The sequence below is a fragment of the Eublepharis macularius genome, chromosome 16, assembly GCF_028583425.1.
Source record: "Eublepharis macularius isolate TG4126 chromosome 16, MPM_Emac_v1.0, whole genome shotgun sequence".
NCBI lineage: Eukaryota > Metazoa > Chordata > Lepidosauria > Squamata > Eublepharidae > Eublepharis > Eublepharis macularius.
The window spans coordinates 31447597-31467221 of record NC_072805.1 but is presented as its reverse complement, the minus strand read 5'-3'; the positions used below and the strand labels follow the sequence as shown (position 1 = coordinate 31467221).

Genomic DNA, 19625 nt, shown 5'->3' with positions numbered 1-19625 from the left:
ACAGAAGAGCTCACAGTGTGTTTTTGAAACTTTTGAGCAAGTACGAGGTTAGGGCATGTAACACAACAATTAACAGTATTACTTGCAGGCTGGAGATAGTGGCATTAAAAATTAAACCCTAAATAATTGCCCTCTAGGCTACTTCGTCGTACCCCAAAGTCAACATATTTTCCCTCCAGGGAATGGTCTCCAAAATAACGTAAAATTTTTTTGACTATGTCCAAGAGTTTTGTGGCAAATGTTTCAATTAACTCAATCTCCTAAACAACTACCGCTAAAGAGTTTTCTGTGGGTGAATCCACACTTACCGGCACAGCGCTAAGCAGGCAAAGTGAGAGCGTCTTTCTGGCGCGATTTATGACGTCATCGCACCATGATGCCGCTCTCGTGGCGCGATGATGTCATAAAACGCACCAGAAAGACGCTCTCACTCCGCCTGCTTAGCGCTGTGCCGGATAAGTGTGGATTCGCCCTGTGTTTGAAATACAAGGAAAATCAGTCATATTGTGTGTCCTCTTAAAATATGCTTCAAACCACAAACAAAGCTTGGGTGCTCAACAAAACATCATTTTATTTACAACCACAGTACAAGTAAAGAAACAACATAGCTTCTGTATCACAAAAACTTGGGGGAAGGGCATCAGAGAAATTTTTCATAATGTCAAGGTTTTCCACATCCCCTCTATGTACAGCCAAGTCTGTTTGGTAGGGCTCTGTCCACTCCAGTTCTAGCCCCACATATCTTTCACCAAGTGGGGTCTTATCTGTCTCCAGCATCAGACACTCTGCCGAAATGTCACCGTGCATTGAGCGGGATGACTTTATTTCCACTGGTGGCAACAGGAATTAGTAATTTCCTATACTCCAGAGGCAAGTGACGCTCTATTAGGACATTTAAAGGCATCTTGTCAGTAATCAGCCCTTGCCTGAAGAAAAGAGGGAAGAAAGGGGAGGAGGACATATGACTGAGTTGAGTTCATCTTGATTTGTTTAAAGATCATTACATTTACCACACCAAAGCTTTGTAAACTGGAACTGCTTTGGCATGATAGATCTTTTTGGGATGCTACTGGAAAGCATTTCAGTGTAAGTGATCCGAGTGTGATCAGCAAGTTAACATCCATTAGACTCTCATTCCAGGAAAGGAAGCAGCACCTCCCACGGCCTTTCAAAGTTTGTACTTTGTACAGTAGTTTCCCTACTGTAGTGTATACACCCCGAAAAGCAACTACTGCTTTGGGCACCGGTTGTTGGAAACAGGCCCTTCGAAAACACTCTGCTGAAAAGTTTCTCTAACAGAACAAAACCAAACCAAGCAGTCTGGAATGTGTAAGGAAAAGGGCAGACAACTGAAGAAGCGCTTAGAGATTGCCTTACGCATTTTTTTTTTAAAGGCAGGGAATTGGCTTCCAAGAAACTGCATGACTATGTAGTTTGGTGTAGTGGTTAAAAGCAGCAGGACTCTAATCTGGAGAGGCAGGTTTGATTCTCCGCTTGAAGCCAGCTGGGTGACCATGGGTCGGTCACAGCTCTCTCAGCCCCACCCACCTCCCAGGGTGATTGTCATGAGGATAATAACCCATTTTGTAAACCGCTCTAAGTGTGGTATTAAGTTGTCCTGAAGTGCTGTATTATAAATCAAATGTTGTTGTATATTCTGTGGAGTTCAAGAACCTGTGCCCGCCCTCCCAGAGTCCATCCACCTGCTCCTGGGGAGACCTGTTTTCCGAAACACACGATGCAGAGCTGGAGCATCCCTCCTCTTGGGTGCGATGCTCCTTGAAAGAAGGCACAGCCGTCCCTTACCGCCTCATGAGAAGCTCCAGATCTGCCGATTCGATCGTTTTCCTCCTAGCATGGTTTGTGTAGGCCTCCAGGTCATCACTCAGATGTTTGAAGTACAGGTTCACACTAGAAAAGTTGGGACAGAAAGCGAGTTGGCCGAGATGTAGCTGCCCCTTGCTCTAAAATGGATTGTGCTGCCCCTGCCAGAGAACCTCAGCTCCGAACCTGTAGAACTACATGCTCAAGAAAAAGACGACCTTCAAAAATGTGAGCAATGGGAGGTGAAGATGCAGGGTACTGATGCTGTAACATTCTTGATGCTGCATCAGAGTGGTCTGGTTTTCCCCAGGTTGTGTAGCAGACAACCTCTTCCCCTTTCCACAGAGCATTAATCTGTGAAGATGCTCTATTCGCAATTACTCACCACTTCTCCACAGCCTGGAAAGCATCTTTAGCCACCGGCATCCTTGCATAGTGGCTGAATATCTTTTTTACCCAGTTGCTGGAGAGACCCGGCTCACGTTTTGCTCTGCGTGCCTTCTTAGATTCTTTTGGGATTTGCTTCTTTGACGGCTGTTCTGAAGCAGACCTTTGAGAGAAAGAACCAAGCTATAGAAAGAAGTAAGCTCCACAGCAAAGGGAATGGCGGACACACTTCAAGATGCTCAGGACAGAATCCTGAAGTTGTACAATTATTTTCACTCTCAAAGAAACCTCGTATTACTTTTGCCATACTGAAAAAAAGAAAACAATTCATCACATCTCATCCCTCATAATGTGATGGCTTCCTGACAGGTGGACCAATAAAGCAGAAAATGTAGCTTGAATTGGCCCTCTACTGGTAACACATTTTACTAAGGCCCTTTGGCCATAGGGCTTGCTGGTACAGTCAAAAACGGGGGGGAAATGCTAGCCAGGCATTCTGAGCTTCTTGGATTTTGCTCCCCCAGCAACTCAGGAAACCTGTAAAGCAGCTCTGCTCAGAAAATAATCTGGCAGAAGAGTTTATTTGTGAAAATGATAACTAGGAGCTTCTAGGTCCATTCTTCTACTAGCAGCCACAACCTCAAGGCTGTTCTAACACGACAGGCACAGAATCAGAGGAGTTGCAGAGAAGTCTAAGGCAAATCTGAGCATGTACAGAGTACCTCCCCTCCACCACTGAACAACCCACCAGCCACCACTGCCATTCCTGAGGCTGGAGGCAGGATTTCTGGGTCACAGAGCATGGCTTCCAGACAGAATTAAGCAGTGGTACTCTCAGTGCTTGCGTGCTGCAGCCACAGCCAAGAAACAGATCACTATGCTACCCAGGTGTCATTTTGTAGAAAAAGAGCTGGAAGAACTCATTAGCATAACTCATTAGCATATGCCACACCCCTTGACAGCACTGGAAATGTGGCATTAGCATAACTGATTTGCATATGCCCCACCCCCTGACATAACCTATCCTGGCTATTCAGGACCGAAAATGGCAAAAAGGGGCTGAAAATGGCCAAAAAGGGGCCCAAAATGGTCAGGATTGGGCTGCTGCTGAACAGGAGAGTGATCCACCACCTGTCAAGAGGTCCAATCCGGGCCGTATCGGCCCCAATCCAGGATGAAACGGGCCCAAAATGGCTGAGAGTCAGGTGGGCAGGGTCACCTGACATGTGACTTCTTTGGGGAACTGCCGGAACTGCGTTCCTGCGTGTTCCCCCTCGAAATGAGCCCTGATGCTACCTATGAAGGCTAGTCAGTGAGCCCCTTGCTGTGCTGTAGGGCAGAATATCTCAGGCCACAGCCAAAACTTCCCAGCTTCAACACCTGGTTCTGAACCAGGTTTCAGTTGTCCCCAGTTGTGGCTCTGTACTTACTTGGAGGCAGCCACTTTTAGAGTGTATGGGCTGGACAGCAACGGGGAACACTGGAAGGCTTTCAGGCGTACAAACGCTGGTGTCTTCACTGGAGGCTCTGATGGGAGGACAGAAATAAAGCAATTTAACAGGCAGTATGGAAGGAGACCAGAAGTGAATGGGTGGGAAATGAGGCAACCGTTCAGTACCATGCCACCTCCTTTTTCAGAGCTGATCTGATATTCCACAAGAAGAACCTGAGGAACTGGAATTTTGAGTAATTCTGATTCAAGAGCACTTGGGAAGTCATTTGGGAACGTGTATGGTACTGGGGGAGGACTGAATTTTCTGGCAAAGCCCATTGGAATATATTCATAAGAACTACAATGTTCCCTTAGTTCTGGAGAAGGATTTGCAAGAATGGACTCCATTAAAGGTCAACTTCAAATCCTGTTGGTCTACCCTGGCAGAGTCTGCAACCCCAATCACTCTCCCCACACCACCGTTTCTGCCAAATGAGTCTTCTCACCATTATCCTCAGAGTCCATTTCAGCCTCTGATATATCCTCAACTTCAGGTTCCATTTCAATTTCAGACACCACAGCTGCTTCGCTTTCCAAGACCGACACTTCTCTTGGTTTACTTCCAGATTGCTGAATTGCTCCATCTTCTAAAGCTTCCCTCTCTAACAGCTCAGCATCCCGTCCACTTACACTCCTCGTCAGACTCCCAGTTCTAGTCCTTTGAGAAATCTGAGCAGCTACATGTCAAACAGCAAATAATGAATGCTTTTTAATTGATGATGAAACACATCCACAAACCCCACAGGCATATGCTGATACATTCCCCGCTTCCCGGACTTTTACAGCTATGGGCTTGGCAAGGGGTGACAAGCTGCTAGAGCATGTCCATGAAAGAGAATTCAGCGTTGTACACTACGTTCATGATCAAGTATGAAAATAAAAACCCCTACAGCCACGCACAACTCTGATGCTCGTGTCTCACTTCCACTTGGGCTATGGAGATTATACTACCCACACATCTTATTCTCTGCATTCCAGAAACCCCCTTTAAGATGACATGTGAGATTCATAGCATCCACTGATTATGAAGCAGCCCTACAAATGCTGGAAATGTACACAGCCTTGTAAGTGAGGTGAGGAAACCCAAACCCTTAGGTAAAAAGTTAATCTATGGAACCCACTGCCACAGGATGCTGTGGTGGTCATTTGCTAAGATCACAGACAGGCAACTTTTTCCAGCCCAATTGCCAAAGTAAAAAAAAAAAATCACTTTGGACTCTGCTAACAGCTGTGCAGATCTGGGAGGCAATGGTGGGTGTACACACTGCTGCCAGTGCCTCAGCTGCTTGGGTGAAGAGACCTGGTTCTGGATGCCCAGCAAAATGGTCGGGTGTGCCACTGTTGGCACGTGTGTCCGGAGTTGCCTACACCTGGCTTAGACGGTTTCAAAAACATTAGTTAAGAACTTCCATATGCTGAAGCGGTATGACACTAATACCGACTGCTGAGGAGCATGACAGCAAGCTGCTGCCTTCATGCCCTTATTGTGGGGGGCATCTGGCTAGCCACTGTGGGAAACGGAGCACTGGATGGCATGGAGCTTTGGTCTGATGATCCACTGAGGCTCCTCTCATGCTCCGTTACATAGCAGCAGAAGGAGGCCTAAGATTAGGAACTCCAATGCTTCTACTAATCTGGCACAACCCTGTTCTGATTTGACTCCTATCTCTGAGCAATGTGGGGGTGTGGGGGGTAATCCAAGTCATATAGGAAAGAACTGGTTCAAGACAACGCAGAGAGATCTAACCACTAGAAGCAGAAGAATGTTTCCTTTCATTTTCAGTAGCACGTGCAAGATCCCAATTGACTTTTGGGAGTGGGCAAGGGGGGGATAGAAGGAAGACATCGCATTACCTTTGAAAAGAGGTCTGCGCACTGGTTAATGTAAAGCTGGCACTGTGCCCCATTTCCTGGAAGACTGTGCATACGCTTACCCTCTTTGCTGGGGGAAGGCTCCTTTTCTAGGTCTGCTCCCGACACACCCTGATCCACAACATGTGGAGCCATGTTTCTATCCAACTCCTCGATTATGTGTGCCACTATTGCTTTCACCGAACGCTTGGTAGGCTTTTCTTGCACAAAGGCACGCAGGCTGCCTGTGGGTACCGCTGAGAGTTTATCATCAACCAGTGAGGATGGCTTAGGTGTAGAAATACCTGAAGTGTTAAAAGTTGGACAGGCGTTACAGGCATTTAGGCAATATACTTCAGAGAGGCTGTGAAGAAATGCCCCCCATCCTGATATTCACCCCAATATTTCAGTTATTGTGACTGCTCTCTGCCTATGTACAGAAGCTCAGCTGCAGGCAGGAACAGGCAGCCAAGACCAAGTGGCTAGAAAGTAAATCCTTCCGTTTAGGCCAGGATGATCCAGATGACCCCCCAGGTGGAACACAGACTATAAAACTCTCAGTTCTCTTGTTCTTTGGGCTGCTCTTGGGATCACAAGCCAAGAAGGACTATACTTTACCCTGGGACTCCATCTTGTCCACATGGCTAGGGACAATGGAGAGAAGTCTCAGCCAGGATATCTAAAGGTAATGGACTTTAAACTTCTGCAAGTAAAGCTCGTCTGTCCTAAATTAACCATCCTTTAGAAAGTACTTACTGTAGGGATAGAGGACTGCCTGTTTTCACCTTTCCTCTGATCCCCTGCTCATCCCCAAAGCTTGGACAGAACATGTGTACTGTTTTATCGAACTTCCTTATATTTTGAAGACTTTAAACATTGATCTCTGGAAAAACACCACAGCTATTTGGTCTTGTTATCTGAAATGAGGTAACAGGGAGAGGCAGCAGGGTAGCTTGCCGTCCCTGGAGCACAACAGCTTGGATTTGCAGAGCTGCAGCAAATTGCCCCCATGCTAGCTTGGGAGTGAAGAGGGCGGGTGCAGCAGCCAAGCAGGTGCGCTGTGCTAGACTCATTACTCCATCTAGCGGCAGAGGCTGTCATGGTTGTTGGTGGCAGCAGGTACCCAGGTTGTTTTGGGCACTTCTTGGGAGTGAGGGAAAGGGGTACCAGTGCCAAAGAAAGACTTCCCGTGGGCGGGGGTGGGGGGAGTTCAAAAGGAACAGAAGGTGCAAGTCTGTTCCTTCACAGAGGCAAAATAATATTTGATTCAGGACAACTTAACGCCCATTCAGAGCAGTTTACAAAGTATGTTATTATCATCCTCATGACAATCTCCCTGTGAGGTGGGTGGGGCTGAGAGGGCTTTGGAGAGCTTCAAGTGGAGTAGTGGGGAATCAAACCCAGTTCTCCAGATTAGAGTCCCAGGAATGGGAAAGAAGGGACGAAATATAAGATTTCCCTAGTAACCTAAAGTTGTCCTACATATGCTACAGGAGGCTTTTCTTAGCAAGAAAATGAGTGTGCTGGAGGCAAGCAAAATTCTAAAGAAATTACTAAGTATGAAAGGATTCAATGATCTATTTCCTGTAATTCCAATTAGAGATGTAAATGCCCAGAAAAATTCTGAAGCACAGGGGTATCACCCTAATGTAGGACTCATTTTTAAAGGTTGCATAGGGTGAAACAGTTTGCAGCTCTTGCTTCTCTGTCTCACCCTATAGCATCCAGAATAGTCACAATTTTGCTCGTAGAAAACTATGGCATCGATACTGCAAAATTATATAAATATGTCAAAGAGTATGGTCTGGTATGCTAACTACAGACACATTTTACATTGTTAAAGCGGTAAAATAAGTTTAGGTTCGATGAGAAAGTAAATACCACTAGACATACCACTAGACAGAGGCTCCTCGGGACTCAAATGTAGCTCCACAAGATTATTGGAATGCAGGCTCTCTTCTCGCTCCGTGAGATGGTTTCCATTCAAGCTCTCTTGCTGCTCTCTCTCTGGGGACAGTGAGCTTTGCTGGGGCACAGCATCCATCTCAGGAGCATCTCTAGTGGTGGGTGTTGACACCATTCCTCTCTCGATAGCTTGCTCTCTCTCATGTTCATCTTCCCTTGGACTCTCAGTTCTTCCCTCGGGCACATCTTCCGTGCCATCAGCACATTCAAAGCTTGGCATCGAAATGTCTTTTTGGTCCTGCCATGCCACACCAACGTCCATATCAGAGTCTGCACCCTGCTGAGGTATCTGAAGGTCTGCAGCAGAGGACAGCGTGTTCTCCTGGGGTAAAGACTTCCTTGCAGAAGCAGGCTGAGATGGGGGAACAGGAAGCCCCGGTCTGTTCTGACTACTGAGTTGAGACTGGGCAAAGAGTTCTGTGTCAGCCTGCATAGTATCTGTGGCATTCGATCGGTCTGAAACATGCAAGCCTACATAGTGGTTTTGTGCTGTTGGAAAAAATGTTAAAAATATATTAACTTCCAAGTGGAGAAACCTTCCTGACTACTTTCTATGCATCAGTAAGACTAGCAGTACTCAGCCTGTGTCTTGTGGAGAGCCGTGTTCACAATTGCCATCTGTCTAAAGAGCCACATTTGCTTCCCTCCCTGGCATGAGGCCTGCACCTCAGGGAGTCTCACAGCTTACCTGTTACTCTGGCAGTGGCTGTTTCAGGGTGGGAACCACCTGTCAATCACAAGCCCTACCAGGAAAGAGCCCCGACCACTTTCCTGAAATGTGGGGAAGGTGGCAAACTGGGGAACAGTGTTCAGAAGATCCATGGGTAGTGTATCAAAAAGCCACAATGTGGCTTCCAAGCCGCTGGGTTAAAACTTTCAGAACTTCGCTCTGCCCTTGAAAAACTGGGGAATACATTAACTCTGCATCCCCTTCCCCCCAAGGATGCTACTGAAATAGTCAGGAAAAATACACTCACCGCCTTTTATTTGCTGCAAGTTTTGTTCCATGCCTCCTTCGAAAGTCATCACATTAACCCCTTTGTAACTCTTAGGCCTGCGGATTAAGCCTCTTTTTCCATCGGGCGGTGGTGAAACTGGGGTTCCAAGGGAGACCTGAAGAGATCTGGGAAAATAAGAACGGTCTACGTGGATCAGGCTAATTGTTCTTCTTGCATTTCTCTATAGATTAGTAAAGAGAACATGCGGCCCCGTGCTCAGCATCATCAGGCAGCGCTTGCACCATCTTCCTGCTGGACCCTGGGCCCTCAGCAGGGAATCCACGCCCTTCACGTGCCATGGAATTCAACCATCTTGGCCCTGCTCAAATCAAGACTCACGTGTGGCCAAGAAGCCTTGGGAGCATCTGCTGCAAGAACTTCACCCAACCACATAGTGACTAGCCCAATGTAATGGCTTACTATTATCCACAAGATGCTGGATTGAGAGGGAGAGGGAAATAGTGGCGTTCCCTTGCAATTGCACGCAGTGGCTCATACAACCCCGCCACCCAAACCCCATTAATAGTACAAACACGATCTGTACTTAAAACAAAAATGCCATGCTTCTGAAAGATGCATCCTCATCGCAGATACATTCTGAGGCCGCTTGAGGAAAGGGTGGGTTAAAAATACAATAAAGAAATAGATAAAATAAATTCTTTAACATTGAGAGAAGAGGACAGAAGCAGCTTGTTATGCCAGCCGTCAGTCAATTACATGTACTCAAGGAACCAAAGAAATACAGTATTTTAAAGACTAAAATGTTCACTTCTGGGTGACCCATATGCTGTGGCAATCAACAGGTAACCTAGGTAAACGGCAAACATCTACTGTGTTTCTGCTTTAAGCCAGGGCTTGGCCGAAGCCTTCAGTGACAGGCAAAAAGCTCTTGGCCTGAAGCTTACAGCCTTGTGTGAGTCACATGGCCAAGAACCAGCATCAGCCCAAGGTACCTTTATATCCCAGCGCTTGCTGGAAGAGTGTCTTAAGTGGTTGTTTGCATATCTCTGCTTAAATTTTTTGGAGGGGTGGGTGGGGAGAAATTGTATATATGTGTCCCCCAGCATGAGACAAAAATCCTTCAATAAATAAACATATTTAACGCTACTGAAGCAGGAAGATTTTACTCGCCTTAGCTAGTTGCCAGGCGATACACAAAAATCTTTAAAGCAGCGGAAGGGGGAGAGAACGAGAAAGGAAGCTGAACTGTTTTTGCTTAGAGGCCCGATGTGGGATGATGCAACACTACAGGATCAATTGCAGGGAAATTTAAACATCCTGGACTCTCACATACAGTGAATCTACTGCAGCCGATACTTCCAAGGCTGCTATTAACCAGCTACACTCATATAGCTGCTCACAATGCACAGTGACCAAAGACAGCAAGCATGGCCCATATAGTCACCACTCTGATTTATGTCATTCAGAGGAAGAATCGGTAGTTTCTCATGATCAGCAAGCGAAGGTATTTCTTGGTCGTAACTCACCCAGTCAGAGATGTGTTGTCCAAGAATGACTTCGCTTTAAAAAAAAAAAAGTCAAAGCAAATATTAGTTGGCCATACCCCAACACAGTACATAAGCTTTACCTGCAAGAACACACAAATGCATTAGTAAACCATACTTTACCACAGGAAGTCCAGTTACACGGTGGGAGGAGAGAAGAGCCCTAATTCATTACCATACATCGGGAGACTGTTTACTTTACTTATTCTCCACTTTTTTCCCCAGTTTAAATATGGCCCTCAGCAGGTCTGCCACTTACGCAGCTTCCTAGCAGCAGAAGTGGGCCCCTTCTGATCACTTTTGACCTCCAATCCATATTTCAGGCGGACACAGCAAAAAGCGTCAATGGTTATGCGTGGCCCATTTCTCTGCATACAGAACTTGGCAAAAGTACAAGCGATCCTTTAGCATCACTCTTACCGCTCCCAACATTTCTCCAGATGATGGAGTGGAGTTTTTTTAAAAGCCCGTTTCTCCAGCTTCCACTGCCTTAGAACAAGGAGGCTTGATAACTCTTGTCTGGTTAACTGCAACATGTTTTATTCCCCCCGCTGCTCTCCCCCCCCCTAATTTCCTTTACAGATAATCTTAGAGCACCACAATTCAGAATATTCTCAGGATGCATCTATTGTAGCCGCAGCCAAATTTTTCTTAGCCTTTGTATAGCTGAAGAAATGGCAGAATCACAAAACTCTCACACACCTGTGGTGGAGGGAAGTTGCTTAGCCAGACCTCTCTCAAACTCAGACAGCCGGACTTTCTTCTTCTTCCCATTTCTGAGAAGCGCAGGCCGAAGCGTCTCTTTGGGAACAGGGTCAGACAAACTTATCTCTAGGTTGCTAAAAACAATAAGAACGATTTTTAGAGCAGGAAATGAAATGTAGTATTACAAGAAATGGGCCTGCATTGTTCTGACAGTACTGAAGGAGGAGCTTATCTGTGGACGATTAGGAGGCCCTGTCCAGGGGGTCACCTACCTCCTGCCCACTGTTCTAAGTGCTAATCACAGCCACTCAGACCCTTAGCAGGCCTCCTGGGAGGATGGAACACCCCGTTTGTATGAGATACACCAATCTCCACATTCTTTTCTCTGGGGAATTCTGCACACAGTTGGTCAGATACTCAAAGACACAAGGCTTATGTATAATAGTTGTTTATGAACTCAGAAGAGTGAACGCAAGGTGCAGGAACCACTCTATTAAGGCACAAGCAAATGGCATTAAAATAACAAATAACTTGCCTATTCTTTACTATAGCTAACTGACTAAAAACATAAGCTGGCTAACTTGCATTTCTCTGAAGAGGCTTGAGGCCTCTCACAAACATAGTCGATAAACCATGCCAGGCAGGTCTGGTCATCTCAGGCCTGGCATGGAGCAAAGTCTCTCACATGCTGATGGAATAAGGTAGCAACGAAGTCTCAGTCAGAGTGCGTAGCGTGGTGGTGAGAACAGAGAGGAGCCATCTTTTCTATGATTGTCAGCCAATCAGAGGCACACTTGCAATCAGCGTTACTAGCCTGAGAACTGAGAAGCCAAGACTCCCTTGTCTCTCAAGGACGCCTTCCCTAGGCAACAGCTCACAGGTGCAATTAATTGAGCTGCACATTCCGCTCCCAGGCCAAAACTGGGCCTGTAAGAACTTAGAAGCCTGAACCAATGTAGGCAATGGGCTTAACGTGGCTCCGCTAGACAGGCCCAAGGACTCCAGATATATGGAAGTGGAGAAAAAGAAGAGCTGCTACGGAGAGTGTAGGTTCCCTTAGCTGGAGGAAGGCCTCCTCCTGGGAAATAGCATGCTTATGAGTTGATAGTCTGCTTTTGGGTACAGGCAAGGCAGAAGCAAGGCAAGGAACAGTTATATTGCACAATTCTAAGTGTGTTTATTCACCAGAAAACTGCACTGATTGCAAAAGGAATTATTCAAAGTAAATATGCTTTGGAGTTCAGCCTCACAAGCCATTCACCTGTCAGCAGCATTCCTTGAAGGGATCTGGAACGTTGTCTCCACTGGTTTGGGGGAATCAGCCTTTTCAGGAACAAGAGGGGAGGCTATTGGCTCTGTTGAGAAGAGATACAGCAGTTTACAGTTCTACATACAGTACCACACCTTAAAATGCCAGCAGTAAGTTGAGAAGGAATAATATTCCTTTCTGCAGCTGTCAAGCAGAGAATGTTACTGCCCTAGAAAGAAATCAAATGGACTGTGCTCATGAAATGAAGACTAACAGCCCCATTCTAAGAAGACTTACTCCAGTCTAAAACCACTGAAACCAATGGGCTTAGACTGGAGTAACTTTGTTTAGGATTGCACTGTAAGTCATCCACACTAATGCACTTGCGGTTTCGGTTTTTGAAGCGTTCAAATTTTAGACCATTCCAATTATCTCAAATAAGAGAGCTCACAGAATTGTGGTTCTAGATTCAGCGACAAATTAAAGATAAACACATACCGTTACTAGAAAATATGTTGATAGCTTCACACACAAAAATACTGAAGAGCTAAAAGAAAGTTCCAAAGTTTGGAATGCAAGAGACAAAAAAATACGCATCCTTTCATTTTTTCAAATCTACTCGACAAGCTTGCCAGTCGCAAGTGCCGGTGACAAGCTGCAAAGGGAAAGTGGAGTACTCTTTTATCGCCTTGCAGGTTTAACTCCAGTACAAGGAGCAGAAAGAGATTTTAAACAACTGGAAAAGATGCGCACACACGTTTTTTCTAAGGAAATAAGGGCAAATACTGTAGAGTGTCTAGCTATGCAAAGTTACTGCAGCCCTAAAGGTGCAACAGTGGAAGCATGAAGTCCAATTTTCGAGCGTAGAGCCCAAAGGCTCCAATAGCACAAACCTGTCAAGGGACATGAAAATCATGAACTCAGGTTTCCCCAAACTCCCCAAAGTGTGCCAGATGTGTGCTATTGAAGCACTCACTGAATATTACTTGAAATTGATTAGTAACCCTACGATGCTTGTTGAAACGCTAATGAAACAGTAAAGGGGCAGAGATTTTAGCACCTTTCAAAGTGTTCTTCCAGAGACAATGAAGTGTCTAGACTGCAATCAGAGGACAATTGTTTTTACTGATTAAGGCACTGCACAAAAGGGTAATGACTTTAACACTTCCTGCTTTACTCATTTGATATATTTTTTCCAAATGTTGATTAATGTTCCCTATTCCACTCCTTCCACCTCCAGTTCCAACCACCAGCACAGGCAGAAGGCTATAAACATATCTATAAAGAGAAAAGGGGGAGGAGGAAGGAAAGTGAACTGCAACCTTGTATGGCTAGAATATGAGACCACTTCTAAGAAGTACTAGCTACCATTTGTCCTGCTGACTTTACTTCATATTTTGAATAATTATGTGAAAGACAGGACTAAATCTTTTTCAGTTTTATAATATGCCAAATCTATTGGAAGCAACTATTTTTGGGTACAAGGTTGCGATCTTGCGAATGATACAAACAGACACCCTCCTCTGTTTTGTTCAATACTTCACCCCTTTCCTCTCCCCACTCCACCCTGTTCTCTACTTACGGGTCTGCAGGACTTTCCGGAATAGAGTTCGAGGCGTTGCCACATCCGGAGCAGGGAATCCTTTATACTCTTGGAAATTGACCTGTAGAGATGACAAACCATTTCAGACACTCAAACAAGGTTATTTATTTAGAAAATGGATACACCACCTCTCCAGAGGCCTGCTTGAGCCAACACACAAAGTAAAAAGTATAAAAAGCAGCCAATAACAGCCTGCAAGTGGCATAAAAAACACCCCCATGATACTACAATAAAACTTTACGGGTGTACTTATTCTACAAGCTTATTAAGACAGGAGCTCTCTTCTGGCCACAGGGTCTCATTTTTGGAGGTACAAGACAACTAGAGGATCCATACAGTGACTATGGCTAACTGCTATTGATAAAACCCACCCTCCATGAACTGGTCCCATTCTTCTCCAAGCCCTCTAAACCCACCCGCCTCTAACCGTTTCAGACCTAGGATCCACCTGTAGCCCCTAGGAGGTAGTACAGGATCTACTAAACTGCAATCACATGACAGGAAGTCACATGACAAGAAATCAGAGGCCTGTCAAGGCAACCAGAGTAGGTAGTAGACCAGAAGAATTGGGGATAGTGGGGGGGGGGGGGGAGCAACACACTGGCACCAGGAAGCATAACCCAGTAACGAAGGGTCAAAACTACAGAGAAATCTTCTCTATTGCCGAGTGGCTTTGCCTTGTTGCTTTTCTCAGCGTGTGGATAAGGTGGAACAAGAGGCCCAGCACCTGTGCTCTTTACACACATACATGCACACACATGTGTGTGCACACACGCATGAGCATCAGACCATTCTAAAAGGTAGCAGAAAAGAATGGCAGGTTTATAGGAGCTTATGAGCCAGCAGGGGAGACTGCAGTCCTACTGAGGGCCCCACCCATGGGCTAAATACCCCCGATCTAACACAAGGGCCACCCTCTCTTATGATAGCAGCTTTCATAAATCAGATTAACATCTCATGCAAATTATTGCCTGTTCTGAATAGGTGAATGTAGATTTTGTTAAAGAAAGCACCATCAGTGTACAAAGTACTTCACCGACATTATCTTGTAGCAATCCAAAGCCAGCATCACCCCTGTATTGCAAAAGAGGATCTGAGAGTGTAGTTTGGTTAAGAGTGTTTAAGAAAGCAACCGTTTATGCTATTAAATTTTATAATGTAAACTCTAAAAAGCGCATAGTGTACAGTATTTTCACAAATGCAAGATTAGGTTTTTTCCCCATAGGTATGCCAGGGGATCATCTTACAGGTATCATAGCTACTATAGCTGTTTTTAGCATTTATCAGCTCTGCTACCAATTTTTTAGTAAACATATTAACATGCTTTGGCATCACCCATGTGCAGACGACTGACAGTAGGCCCTAACAGGCTATGACAACAATGATGATTGTGTGACTCAGTATGAACATACACAGAAGAGCAGGAGAAGGAGAGCAGGAAGGGATGGGCCAGCACTAGGCTCTCGTGACCCTTTCTTACATGCCCAGGATAGTGCTGATTGCCAATTTTCGGTCAAGAAGGAATTTTCCTCTAGGCCAGATTGATCAGAGATCCTAGAGGGATTTTTTGCCTTCCTCTTGGCATAAAGCAGCAGTCACTGGGAAGGGAGGGGTGGTAGCTGTGAATTTACTGCATTGTATAGGGGGTTGGACTAGATGACCTTTGGGATTCCTTCCAGCCCAATGTTCTTATTGGAAAACGAAGTCTGTAGGGCAGAGGCGATCCTCCAATGCACAAGCCTCGGAAAACATTTCCACCAATACATGAAGAGTCCAGCAGCCCCTTTAAGACTAACCAACTTTACTGCAGCATAAGCTTTCGAGAACCACAGTTCTCTTCGTCAGATGCACCATACTCTAGAAATACAGTAAAGTTGGTTAGTCTTAAAGGTGCTAATGGACTCTTTACGATTTTGCTACTACAGACTAACACGGCTAACTCCTCTGGATCTACCACCAATACATAAAGAGTAAACTAAACCTTATTCAGACCTTTAACATTTCCTGAGTTTCCTGTGCAAAGCAACAATGAGGGCAACACACTTCACTGGCTATGTGTGGAGGATTCGAACCCAGGCTTCCATAGCCCAACTCCTAAGCGAGAACTACTCCTAAGTAAGCATACAATGGAACTAAAGTTGCCTACTCTGGGTTAGGAAACCCCTAGAGATTTGGGGAGGGGCCTCATCAGGGTATAATGCCAAAGAGTCCACCCTCCTAAGCAGTCATTTTCTCCAGGGGAACCATCTGTGTAGTCCAGAGAGCAAGTGTGATTCCGGGAAATCTCCCGGTTACACCTGGAGGTTGGCAACCAACCCGGCACATGCTCCCTACCTTCTCCAGGCGCAGGGAACGCCTCGTTACCCGCGGAGCTGCCATGAGCCTGCCCGACCGCCTGCGAGCGGACATGGCTCTTCTGAGTCGCCCGGCCCACTCCGGTGGCTACTTTGAAACGAGAACAGTTACTGAGACGCCAAGAAGGACCAAACGGCTAATGGCGGCCTCGCTCCCGCTCAGAAATTCAAGCAGGGCTGTCCGAGTCTCGCGAGAACGCACCCTTCAAACCCACGCGCATTGTTTGCTGGGAAAGATAGTTCCGTCGACTCCCCCTTGGGGGATGTAGTTTTTACTTCGGGATGGGGAACGGAAGTTGAGCTATTTAAGACTTTGGAACGAGGCGTTACAAGGGAAAGTGATACAGGATGAAGGCATTCTCATCATCGTGGTTTCCAGTCTTTGCAAATTTGCATTTATAGACCCTATTACATTGTTTATTGAAATATCTTTTGACTGTATTGATTCACGCTGTGTAATCCGCCTTGAGTCTCAGTGCAACAGGTGGACTATACTTAACATAAATAAGTCAATAAAATCATTGTCACCATTGAAGATTCAAAGGCCTGTTTTTGGATACATTCAAAATTGGGGTTGGGCGATTGGGGAGATTAGCAATGTGTTTTCTTGCATTTGCTATGACTTTAAAAAAATACTTCATACAAATTATAGTAATATTGTTCACACAGGTCAAGGCACATCACAAAATTAAAAAGTCAGCAGTATGCACCATTAATAAACTAAGGTAGTTAGCTGTGTTTGTAGTAGAAGAACAAGATTCAGGTCCATTAGCACTTTAGAGACCAACTAAATTTCTAGGGTATGAGCTTTCGAGAACCATAGCTCATTTCATCAGATACATGGAGTGAGGAAAAAAGCAAATATTGGAAACCACAACAATATCCCCTTCATTAAATCACCCCCAAATATTCTGTTTTTCACATTCTGAAAAATGATACTAACAGTGCAATCCTATGCAGAGTTACCCTAGTCTTAAACCCAGTGATTTCAGAGTAAGCATGGAAGCCTGATTTTCAGTATAATCATATATAGATTTATCCATTCTAAGACCATTAAAATTTAAAAGTTTAGATTAGAGTAACTCCATAGGATAGCACTGTTTCTCAGGTAAATCACTGCGGGAGGTGTGGGAGGATCCACTGAGAAGAGTCGAGTATAGGCAGCCATTGATCTTATCTGATGAGCCAAGGCATTAAAGCAGAGCATAGCAAGAGAGGCATCCTGGTGGCTTTGGCATGCATATCCGGTATATATTAGGCAGATAGTTGCAATTTTGATATAGCATAGATTTGACTATGGTTTTTGTATACTTTGTTCTGAACAGGTCTTTCACTGAAATAATTTTCAGCAGTGGCAGCCACTGCAACTGTTATCCTAATACTTCCAAGATTTAGGACAGAACTGCATGAGGTTGGCTGAGGAGTGGAAAGATGAAAGCCAGTAACTCCGGAATTAGGAGTTAGAATTAGACGAATTTAGAACATTCCATGACTGTTGAAATGCAGGACTGATTCAGCCACTCAGGAGACTTGAAAAGAATCCTAGGCATTCAGTATTTGGAAGCTGTAAAACCAACAAGAATCTTAGAACAAAAGAATAGAAAAGAGACCAGGATGAATATCTTGTGAAACAGAGAAACATTAGAAATGCCAGGATCAAGAACAAAAACACCATGACGGGTATAAAACGCAGGAAGAAGACATAGGTATGTGAGCGAATTCTCAAGTAATAACATTGTTTGTGGAGCACATTGTGTTCTGACAGGTTTATTAAATTATACATGGTGGGGAGAAAGTGCAAAGAAACATTGTTTTCTCCCTTATCCAGAACGTTATAATTCAGGGGCCCCCAGTGAAGTTCGTGGGCAATAAATTAAGGATGGGCCAATGGAAATAATTCTTCACATAGCCTATCATTAACCAATGAAACACTGAATGTATTCATGGTTGGTTTTGGTCGTTTTAAAAGAGGATTAGAGAAATTTGTGGTGAAAAGATCCATCAAGCACTATTAACTATGATAGCTAAATGGGACCACCATTTCAGAGGTGGTATAGTTTTATACCCATTAACACCTCAGAGGGGAAGATGGTGGGCACCTGCAGCAGGCAGGACTTGCCAGGGAAGTGAGGCTGCTATACCAAGAACAATTTATTGGGAGTAAGGTCCATTCAATAAAATGGGACTTCCATAAAGACCAGCTTTGGACTGCTCTTTAGCAGCTAAATCACACAGAATCAAAAAGTGTCCAGTAGCACCTTTAAGACTAACCAATTTTATTGTAGCATAAGCTTTCGAGAATCAAGTTCTCTTCGTCAGATGTATGGTACAGAAACTGGTCAAATATAGAAGAGGAGGGGGGAGGAGGGGAGGAGAGAGAAGATGCAATTGGGGGGGACAGGGAGGATGCAACTCAATTGCATCTTCTCTCTCCCCCCCTCCTCCCCCCTCCTCTTCTATATTTGACCAGTTTCTGTACCATGCATCTGACGAAGAGAACTTGATTCTTGAAAGCTTATGCTACAATAAAATTGGTTAGTCTTAAAGGTGCTACTGGACTCTTTTTGATTTTGCTACCAGAGACTAACACGGCTAACTCCTCTGCATCTAAATCACACAGGAGTCCAATGGCACCCAAAAGATTAACATTTATTCCACCAGCTTTTGTGGGAAAGCTGACGGTTGTATTCACTTCTTCTGACTTCAATGTGCCTCTGGCTGATGTTGGACTATTTTATTTGAGTTTTTTAAATAACATTTCTCTTTAACAATCATTGTTAATCATTAACAATTCCATCAGTTAAAAATTAGCCTTGCACATGCAAGGGGACTCCTGCCTTTTCAGGTACAACCATCAAGGGATGCTCCAAAGCATCTCTAATTATTACCTCTAATAATAATAAAAAGGCTGGGTGACCTTGGGCTACTCACGGCTCTCTGGAGCTCTCTCAGCCCCACCCACCTCACAGGGTGCTTTGTTGTGGGGATACTTTGCATGGCACTTTGTAAACCGCTCTGAGTGGGTGTTAAATCATCCTGAAGGGCGGTATATAAATCGAATGTTGTTGTTGTTACTATTATTGATCATCATCTGTGGCTCTTGAAAGCTCATAAACTTCCACAAATTTTGTTTGTCTTATAGGAGCTACTGGACTCATTATTGTTGTTGCTGTCGTTATTGGGGCTCCTGCGTTTTTCAGGTACAACCATCAAGGGACGCTCCAGAGCTCTACCTCTAAAGCACGATTGGAGGGGGTGAGGCGAGTGTGTGAGCTGGTGCTCGGTTGCCACAGCAACCAGAGAAAGGAACAGCGCCCCCTCGCTAGAGATGGCGCCCTCCCTCTCAAGAGAAAGAGCGAGGGGCGAGGAGGGGGGGTGTAATAAGAGGCGAGCTGCATTGTGGGAACTGTAGTCCAATCGCCGTGAGGGGCGAGCGGGAGAAATCAAGGACTCGTTTGTGAGAAAGCGTCAACACTCGGGAGCGAATTGAGCGTCAGAGCGGGTTAAGTGGGAGCGGTAAACCTTCGTACCCCATTTTATTTCCCCAATTTGAGGAGCCTCAAAGCAGGGCCTGCGACTCGCCCGCGCTAGCCCTTGTGGGAAACGTAGTTCCGGTGCGCGGCGCCGCGATGCACGCTGGGGCGGGTAGTTCCGCTTCCTGTGGGGCGCAGCGGCGGTGGCGGTGAAGGCGA

The 19625-nt window shown here is 45.3% G+C and overlaps 1 protein-coding gene across 1 annotated transcript; it reads right to left on the bottom strand.

Annotated features, from left to right (window-relative positions):
• Positions 1-558: 558 nt before the first annotated feature.
• CENPT (centromere protein T) lies at positions 559-16062 on the bottom strand. Its single transcript, XM_055000613.1, has 13 exons — positions 15914-16062; positions 13559-13640; positions 11989-12082; positions 10725-10861; positions 10005-10038; positions 8497-8642; positions 7448-8008; positions 5638-5859; positions 4150-4380; positions 3642-3738; positions 2210-2374; positions 1807-1911; positions 559-926 (listed from the first exon to the last, which is right to left on the bottom strand). Exons 1-13 carry the CDS (start codon positions 15986-15988, stop codon positions 797-799), a joined length of 2079 nt encoding a protein of 692 aa, XP_054856588.1. The 5' UTR covers positions 15989-16062; the 3' UTR covers positions 559-796.
• Between the last annotated feature and the right edge of the window lie 3563 nt (positions 16063-19625).